Source organism: Myiozetetes cayanensis, unplaced genomic scaffold (genome assembly GCF_022539395.1).
Source record: "Myiozetetes cayanensis isolate MyiCay16 unplaced genomic scaffold, myiCay2020 scf13, whole genome shotgun sequence".
NCBI classification, from domain to species: domain Eukaryota; kingdom Metazoa; phylum Chordata; class Aves; order Passeriformes; family Tyrannidae; genus Myiozetetes; species Myiozetetes cayanensis.
This window is the reverse complement of record NW_026086937.1, coordinates 1,727,997-1,737,714: the sequence shown is the minus strand read 5'-3', so window position 1 is coordinate 1,737,714 and position 9,718 is coordinate 1,727,997. Positions and strand designations below refer to the sequence as shown.

The 9,718-nt window shown below is 49.6% G+C and overlaps 1 protein-coding gene across 1 annotated transcript; it reads left to right on the top strand.

The window, feature by feature from the left end:
• Positions 1 to 118: 118 nt before the first annotated feature.
• CHST2 (carbohydrate sulfotransferase 2) lies at positions 119 to 4,731 on the top strand. The gene has a single exon (XM_050308283.1). The coding sequence runs from the start codon at positions 148 to 150 to the stop codon at positions 1,558 to 1,560; it is 1,413 nt and encodes a 470-aa protein (XP_050164240.1). The 5' UTR covers positions 119 to 147; the 3' UTR covers positions 1,561 to 4,731.
• The last annotated feature ends 4,987 nt before the right edge of the window (positions 4,732 to 9,718 follow it).

The following is a 9,718-nucleotide window of genomic DNA, read 5'->3' as shown; positions in this document are numbered from 1 at the left end:
CGGCCCGGTGGGCTCCGTGAGGCTGCGCTGCGGCGGCGCCCGCGGCCGCTCGGCGATGGCGGCGCGGGAGAAGCCGGGGCGGGCGGGCGGCAGCGCCGCTGAGTAGGGCAGCGGCGGGGGCGGCGGGGCTGTGGCGGCGGCTGCGCTATGCGGGCCGGGCGCGGGGGCCGGCCGGGACTCGGCGCCGGGGGCGGCGCGCCCTGCCCGCCGCGGGCCCCGGGGCGCCGGGGCGCTGAGCAACAGTTGGCCCCGCCGCCGCCCAGCATGAAAGTGTGCCGGCGGAAGGCGCTGGCGCTGTGCCTGGGCTACGCGCTGCTGCTGCTGCTCGCCGCCCTCAACCTGCTGGAGTACAAGTGGCGGCGGGAGCCGCGGCGCTGCGGGGACCCCCCGGGCGCCCCCCGCCATCAGCCCCCGCCGCCGCCGCCGCCGCCGCCGGCCGGGAGCCGCGGCCCGGAGGGCGCCCGGCGGCAGCTGGTCTATGTCTTCACCACCTGGCGCTCGGGCTCGTCCTTCTTCGGGGAGCTCTTCAACCAGAACCCCGAGGTCTTCTTCCTCTACGAGCCGGTGTGGCACGTCTGGCAGAAGCTGTACCCCGGGGACGCGGTGTCGCTGCAAGGGGCGGCCCGCGACATGCTGAGCTCCCTGTACCGCTGCGACCTCTCAGTCTTCCAGCTCTACAGCACGGCGGGCGCCGGCAAGAACCTCACCACGCTCGGCATCTTCGGGGCGGCCACCAACAAGGTCATCTGCTCCTCGCCCCTCTGCCCGGCCTACCGCAAGGAGGTGGTGGGCATGGTGGACGATCGGGTGTGCAAAAAGTGCCCCCCGCAGCGCCTCAGCCGCTTCCAAGAGGAATGCCACAAGTACCGCACGCTGGTCATCAAGGGCGTGCGCGTGTTCGACCTGGCCGTCCTCGCCCCGCTCATGCGGGACCCGACCCTGGACCTCAAAGTCATCCATCTGGTGCGGGACCCCCGGGCCGTCGCCAGCTCCCGCATCAAGTCCCGGCACGGCCTCATCCGGGAGAGCCTGCAGGTGGTGAGGAGCCGGGACCCGCACATCCACCGCATGCCCTTCCTCGATGCGGGCCACAAGCTGGGCGGGAAGAAGGAGGGAGGGGGCGGCTCGGACTACCATGCCCTGGGTGCCATGGAAGTGATCTGCAGCAGCATGGCCAAGACCCTGCAGACTGCCCTGCACCCCCCCGACTGGCTCCAGGGCAACTACATGGCCGTGCGCTACGAGGACCTGGTGGTCGAGCCCATCAAGACCCTGCGGCAGGTGTACGGCTTCGTCAACCTGGCGGTCAGCCCGGAGATGGAGAAGTTCGCCCTGAACATGACCAGCGGCCCCGGCTACTCCTCCAAGCCCTTCGTGGTGTCGGCCCGGAACGCGACCCAGGCGCTGAGCGCCTGGCGGACTGCGCTCAGCTACCAGCAGATCAAGCAGGTGGAGGAGTACTGCCACCAGCCCATGGCCCTGCTGGGCTACGACAGGGTGGGCAGCCCCGAGGAGGTGAGGGACCTCAGCAGAACGTTGCTCAGGAAGCCGCGGCTGTGACGGGCTGTGCCGAGCGCCCCGGGCACGGCTGAGCCCTGCGGGCAGAGGAGCCGCTCCGGCTGCTTCAGTGAGGGAGGGAGCCGGGAAAGGCAGCCTGCTTTCCGATTTCCTCCAAAGACTGCCGAAGGGTAACATACAGTAATGTGATGATTTCCTTTTTTTTTTTTAAATTTTTATTTTTTTTTTAAATTATCCTCCCCTTTCATTGGGTTAGATGTGATTTGGAAAAAAAACCCCACAAACATCAGGTGGAACGGAGAATATCTGTAAAGCCCCTTTCTCCTTCTCTAAAGCACCAGGCAGTTATTCTATACCAAAATCTTGTTTATGAAGTTCTTGTGGGTTTGAAGATGGTAACAAAAGCTCTTGCACAATTCCTGACATATCTTTATCTCCCTTGGTACGGAGGGGATGCCCTTGGAAAACATAATGCTGAAAATCAGACTTTTGTATGAAAGCAAATGATTCAGACATGATAGTAATAAAAGGAAATAATAAATGATATTCATTTTTATAATTACCTCAATTGTTTGGGAATTACAGTGTTGCTTATGTACAGCTGGAGGGGATGCTTGCTTAAAATAGCAACGTGGACTTTCTAAAGGGTATGGGTGGAGGGCTGGAGTGCAACATTCGATGATTTCAGAGATTAGGGGCTGCTCTCACAAAATCAAGTAGAGATCTCACAAGTGTAGTGCAGGTTTTATGGCTGTGTCAGAGCAGGTTTCTATTTAACTATTGTCTCTTTTTTTTGTTGTATTTAAAAAGTCTTTTAAGTGCCACTGTGTTAGTGTCCTAAGAGTTTTAAAAGGTTTGCCATCACAGCAGTATTTATTTTTGTCTTGACATGTATGTCCAGGAGTCACTGTCAAACAGAAGTGGATCTACAGTGTGACAAGAAGTGCAGGATTCAAAAAGACATTTACCATATTGGAAACATTAGCATGTGTAAAAATAAAAATAAAATTATGTATGTTATATATATTCTATAGTGCTAACAATACATAAGATATGTAAGATATTTCTTGACATTGATTGGTAACAGGCATAGCAGGGAAGCACAGGAAAATGCATAAGATGATTTATTTTTTCCCTTTGTCTGTGCCCAGGGGTATATTTATGTACGAAGAGGGAGGGAATGTACAGCTGTGTGTTCAGAGCTGTAACAAAGCTTTTATGGAGCCAGCCTAGCATGGGATTTCAGAGCTCTGGTTGGAGACTCGGTGCTTGTGAATTGTCATTGCTCTGTGACGGAGCCAGATGGTGGTCTGGCTCTTTCTGGGAGCTTTGCCTAGAGACTGTCCCATTGTTAAAACTTGATGATTAAAAAAAAAAAAAAAAGGAGAGAGAGATTTTGCTACTTCTTCTGCTTTTGTAATTTCCTGGAAAAAGTCCTGATTTATTAAAGATTAAGTGGTGTGTTGCATATGAGAAGTGCAGACACCTCAAGTAATTTTTAGTCTTGGTGGTGTTCTCTGCTGCTCTCTGAAGGTTCATTTTGCAGCTTGAGGTTTTTAAACAAACGTGGTTTTGCCAAACTATTCTCTTAGGAGACTACAGACTTTTCTACAGGAAGTACATTTTACATTGCCTATTTGGGTGTCGTGCCTTCGGAAAATGTGAAGAGTATGAGAAAGGAAATTGATTTGTGAAAATAAATTGATATAAACAGGACGCTGATGTGTGTGTGTATGTGTGAAAATATTAGTGATGTGTATATATATGTCTATTTCTTGTATTAGTACTCAGTTAAACAGCTGATTACTGGCTACGAGGCTTTTTGAGTTCTTGATGAAATTTTGGCATTAGATGTTGAACTTATTCTGAAAAGGAAACACATTTAATAAACTAGTTCAAAGATTATTGCATAAGGTTGCCTATACACTTGCTGAATGACTGCATTACCCATCTCATTCCCTCAGTTCATCTTCACCATCGGTAAAATCACATCAAATCTAGCAATGGGAGATCTTTTAATTGACATGTAAGGATATATTCCCAAATTCCAGACAGCAGTGCTTAAAAATGGGAGGAATACTTTATTTGGTATTTAAAATACATACTAAGGTACTGGTGCTGTTGTGGATTGAGGTGTTTTGTGTTACCACTGTCCGTGTTCTGGTGTGGTGCTGAGCGGATTTTGGATGTTTGGGCTGTATCCTGTGGGTTTTTTTTTTTTGTTTCTTCTGTCGTGGGGCAGAGCTTGAAAATCCTGATCTGCTTATGGAGCATGCCTCTTGCTTTCCATCCCTCCACTGCTTCACGACGCTGCCCCGTCCGTGTGCTGGTGGCAGCCGCGTGTCTGGCAGTGCTGCTCCCGGCAGGAGAGGGTGGGAGTTGTGGAGCTCACAGCCCCCCAGCTCCCTCTGCAGAGTAACGTTACAGCATCAGCTCTCTTGGTTTTGGAAGCTGAAGCACAGCCATTCCTGTGTGCAGAATTCCTCGCTCTCTTCTGGGAAAGTTTTCAGGAGGAGTTAAAGTGAGCAGGAATTAACTGCCCTTGGGAGCGTGAAACAGATGAGCCCAGTTGACTTAGGTTCCAAAAATCTCCTTTGGATTCTAATGATATCAAAAAGCTCGCCCTGTCATTCTGCGAGAGCTGCTCCTCTGATAATGGTGCATTGCAAGCATCTGCTTGGCTTTACTGATACGAACGCTGTGCCAGTGGAGTTACAGCATCTGATCTGACTCTGGTCCGTGGTTTGAGCTCCACCTCCTCCATTGCAGCAAGGAATCACCCAGCGTACTGTACGGTTGTACCCCGGTGTGTTTTGGTGAGCAGAAGTCATGCAATGCTCATTTTGTGAAAATAAAGGACTGAATTTTGTTCGGGCAAAGCTTCAGGAGAAGTGAATGGCACCCTGCTCGTGGAAAACGCTGGTGGGCTAAGCAAGCCCTGTGTTTTTAATGCTGCTGTGTTAAAAATTAAGTATGTGAACAACTGGCCATTAAAAGACCATTTTTAGTCCTTTTTTACATTCAGAAAAGAGGATTCAAGGAATTTTAAAAAAACAAATGCAGCTGAAAAAAAGTTTAAAATGTGAAAAATTATAGGAAAAATAGGATGTGAGAAAGATGATTAACGATTAAAAAAGAGCTTTTCCTTTTGTGAGGAGGGACAGCTAGCTGAGGTCAGAATACTTAAATAAACTTGACTTTTATGCTTAAAAATAGTGCCTGGGTTTGCTTTCTGTCTGATTTAATAATTACAGTGTGTTTCTCCAGCTGGAGCTACTGCTTAGTGAAGAATCAATAGCACACACAAGGTAGAGGGAGCACCAAGCTGCATGGGAAGGGACACTGTTCTGAAGACTTGGCACGCTGGTTTGATGGAAGAGAAAGGCCAGTGGGCAACTCTGTGTTGCTTTGTGCTGTGAACAAAGCCAGAAAACTGTATGAGTGTGGTAAATGGCAATGATCACTCAGTGCCTGAAAACACAGGAAAGCCCTCTGTCCTCCACTGAACCAACTAAAACACAGGACGGGTAGAAATGTGTAAGTTGCTGCCTCTCTAACCTCAGAGCTGACAATGAGAAAATCGTTAGATGAAGTGTCTTTCAGTCTTTGTAACAAAAGGAGGAAGTTCTTTATTTTTCTGATGGCTTTATAATTCGTCAGGTGTCAAACTTCACACCCTGACTGTGAAGAGGAACGTAATTTAAACTCACAAACCGTTTTTTCCCTGTTCTGATTAGAACTTGGATCTCTAGAGATGAAATACTGGTGATTATAGTCAATCCCGAAACAAGTGTTTTTCATCCCGTAGGCCACGAGGAGAGCAGAGAGATTGTTCTGTATTTCCCCCTTCATTTCCAATGGCCGTGTCCTTGAAAGAAGTTTACCATGAACCCTTGCACACCACAAGAGGTGGTGTGAGAGGCAGTGTCCCAGCTTTGCTGCTGTGCATCCTGGCAGTGCAGGAATGGGTCTCTTTGGAGTGCTGAGTGGCAACTGTGTCCAATTGTGTGGGGCTGCTTTACGTGAGCAGACTGAACATCAGGCAAATGCTGCTTGTATTATGTTACTTAATCAAATGGATCAAAAATGTTCTTATTCTAGTGCCATTTCAATTAAGAGTGTTGTATAAATATTACTCTACTGCAATTATGCATATGAATAAGGTAAGCAGATTTAATTTGGGGGCTCTGAGTGTGAGACTGCTTGCTATTGATGGATCCAACTTCAGTTGTCAGTGCTTTCTTCTGGTTACCCTGGCAGTCTGGAGATGTGGTTTGCATTTTGTATTAGAGGTCCTAAGCAAGATCTCACAAAACTGTGCAAGTTTTATAATTAAAAAATACATGGAATAACATTTCAGCAATACTCATTATATTGCACACATTTAAAGTTAAAAAAATAAGGTTTATCTGGTTTATTTGGATTCCCTGGCAACAAATTAGTTCTGTTAATGTGTCTAAATAGCATCCATGATTCTTCCTGTAAGCTGTCATTTCTGCAAAAAAAAAAAAAAATGCATAAGGTTGGTACAACACAGAGTTGTTTTCAAGTTGGAAAATTTCCTTGTATTTATTTTAATTTGAGGCTCAGGGTTCCTTGTGTTGTGAGATCATGAAAGGATTGCAGGAATGGGCCTGCATTATTGGGTATTTAGAGTTGGATCAGTGCAAATTCAAAGAGAATCAGTGCAAAACTGAAGGTGTCTTGTCTTCCCTCGATGCATGAAGAGCCAGCTTTCCTGGCTTTACCTCTTTGTAATGGCACTAGCTGAAGTGGGAGTTGCTGACTGGAAGGGGCTCTGCAGCTACAGTTTTAAGAACTCTGAAGGTGCTAGTTAGCTTTAAGTGGGATTTTCCAGAACATTTTCCTATGGCATTTTCATTGGAATGGGACTATCCCGGGTGAGTCAGTGGGAGTTATATTTCAGGTTGCCTCTGAAATCATGGCCTCATAAATTCAAATTGGAGGGGACCTCGGGGGTTTCTGGTCCAACCTCAAAGCAGGGCCAGCTTATGAGATCAAACGAGGTTGCTCCAGGCTTTATCCTGGAGGGTCTTGGAAACCTGCAGGGACAGAGGCAGCACAACCTCCCTGAGCAATCTGTTGCAGTGCTTTGCGGTCCTCATGGTGACCCACAATGCTTCAGCAAAACCAGCCCCAGATCACTAATTACGTTACATAAATTCATTAACTTTGTGTTTTGCCAGTGACTACTGACTTGGGTCGTGTCCTCACTTCCCCTTGACTGCAGTAGATGTTGGCTGCAGCTCAGCTGTTGTGAAGGGTCAGCAGCAAAATGGCTAATGAGTAGTGATGTCAGTGGGAAAACGCGGATTCACAATTAGAATGCTGCATCCAGCAGTGTCTGCTGTTTTACCCAGGAGGGATGAAGGGGAGAGCAGAGGGAAAAGGAATCCACTCAGAAGAAAGCAAAGGAATACAAAGCGGAGCTTATCAGAAGTTGCTCTTTCTCTGCTACAGGAAGAAAGAAATGGTGCTAAGGAAAATTGAAAGAAAGAAATGATACCACACAGCAAGGTCAGGAGAGGATGAATAAAGGCATTTGCATGTTAAAAGCAGCGAGGATAGAAACCTGAAGGATGGAAGATAAAGCGTGGTGATGCTATGTGCTGTTACCATTTGCGGTCAATCACGGGATGCACAAAGAATTCCTCACTTCTGAATTCACAGCTTTAGATTCACCGGTTTTGCTCGCAATTCATGAAGAATTTCAAACAGGAATCATTTTCATAATTACTTGGATACTTTTGATGTTCCAATTTGTTTTGTGTATAGATAGAAACAGAGTTGCTGAACTTTTGTCTAAATATTCCTTTCTTCAGACCTCTGTGCATAAATTCCCAAGCCCCCTAGTCTGCTGAATTCTTGGCACCTTCTTATTTTCCATCTGCCAGATGGTGCCTTCTCCCACCAGTCAGGGTTATCAACAATTATCTGTTTCAAGCCATGTGCATGTCTCATAACAGTTTATCATGGGAGACATAAAATGGAAAAGTGACATACTTAGTGTTTATGTAACTTCCAGAATCGCTTCTGGCAGCTTTCATTATTTGTTTATTTGCCACTGGTGGTTCCTATGGATGTTTCTTGCACTGGTCTGGGATCAGCCCTTCAGATCTCACATTGTTTGGTCCATTTGCTAAAGTCAGACACCTTGCACGCTCAGTGAGCAGGTGTTTTTAGGTGTACTACCTTAGCTGTTCTTCAGAACCCCTTATATTTGCTTACCCTCTCTTTTCCCAAGTAACAAGTGATAGGAATTGAGGAAATAGCCTCAAGGTGCAAAAATGGAGGTTTAGATTGGATATTTGGAAAAATTTCCTCACTGAAAGGGTTGTCAGGCACCAGAACAGGCTGCCCAGGGAAGTGGTAGAGTCACCATCCCTGAAGGTACTGGAAGGACCAGAGGGACATGGACTTCACGTTCTTAAAAGTCTTTCTCAACCTAGATAGTTCTGCAGTGGGACGGCTACATCAGCCCCTGCCGGTGCCACAGGGGGGTGGTTAGAGGCACTGGGGGTCTGTCAACTCCTGAAGCAATGCCAGAGGTCTGACTGCCAGAGCAGAGCCTGGGGCTGAATCACGCTGACCCCAGTGGGATTATGTGCTTTGTACCCGCTGTGCTGGCTGGAGCTCCAGTGCAAACTGTCCGAGCTGTCCGTGGGAAAGGACACCCAACTGTTTCAAAGAGTTACAGTGGCAAAGAGTAAGTGGTGGCAAACAGTTTTTGTGCTTCTCTGCTCCTCTGTGGGAATGCAACAGCCAGCGCCGACCACACCACTTTGATTTTGTAGGAGTTTAATATCTGGTCCCTAATTGCACATTCTTTCATACTGAGCAGAGGTAAAAATATAAAAGTGCAGGGATGTCGTTACTGCCCAGAGAATACCTGTGATGTTGTTTTAACCTAGGAACTCTCATTCGAGGGCACAACTTACACCCAAGAGTGCCCTCCTTTATTTTACTTTAAATAGGAAACGTTGTATCTGAAGCCGCACCGAGAGGTAACCCGTGCCTTTCTGTGGGCTGTGCCCGGCCGGGTTAATTAGGGATGCGCAACACCTGGCGCAGAACGCGCACACCTGGACGCGCTCGGGGGCTGAGCTGCTCCACCCTTCCACCTCACGGACAGGGAGCAGCTCCTCGGGAGAGCGGGATCGGAGTAGAAGCCTTCCCTGCCTCCCCGGTCCCACGGGGCTGATCTGCCCCCCGTGATTTCTGTCTGTGCCCGTGCCCTGGCAGGGCAGTGGATCCCAGGGGCAGTGGATCCCAGCCCAGCCGGCTCTCGTGGTCCCAGGGCCGCAGGTGCCATCAGCCTGATGGGTGGCACCTGGGCGAGGCGGGGCAGCGCTCAGGGAGCTCTCCGGGTGGCCCTCAGAGAGGATAAATGCAGCACGGGAGGTGGTTTTGGGGCTGCTATGGTTTTGCGTGAGGTACCTTTGAGGGGGACGGTGTCTGTAGCCCCCCAGGTTGGCATGAGCCCTCAGTCCGAGCCAAAGCCCCTTTGCCGTGCCCTCAGCGATGGGGAAAGGTGCGGGACTGCCGTGCTCGGACACGTTTGCGTGCAATGAGGCGACAAAACACATGGAAGAACATCGGCTGGGACCGAGGAGGCTCCTGAGCACCCTGAAGCAAGGAACGAGAGTCGCGAGTGATGCAGGTGCCGTGCACTGCTCCGGGACTGAGGGGGTGAGCCTGAGGGGCGGCTGAGCTGGGGGGGGACGGAGGGGAGGGTGGCGGTGACTGTGGCGTTGGGACAGGGCAGGACTGGGCGTGAGGGTGGGGCTGGTTTGGTTTGGGAGCGCTCTCTGCTGAACTGTGCTGAGGAGATGGGCTCCAGCAGCCTCTTACTGATGGCAACAGGGCTCTTCGAGGGGCCGGCAGTGGGAGAGGCTGAATCTTGGAAGAAAACTCCTCTGGTGAGGTGTTATAAAAGAGTCAACAGAACACAAAGCCCGTGCTTGGTCAAGGGGGCTCTGAGGGGAAATGAGATGTAAGGGGAAGACCTCTGCTCCCTGGGAGCCAGGGTGGTGAACAGTGATGGGAAGCTGGGAGTGAGCTCTAGTTGCTGCAGCTGGGGAGCCCCAGATGTACTTTGGGGGATGACTGAGCCTGTGAGGGGCCGGTCTGGAGCAGTGATGCCCAAGGGCTGTTGGCTGCAGCCAAATGGTGGGAAGGT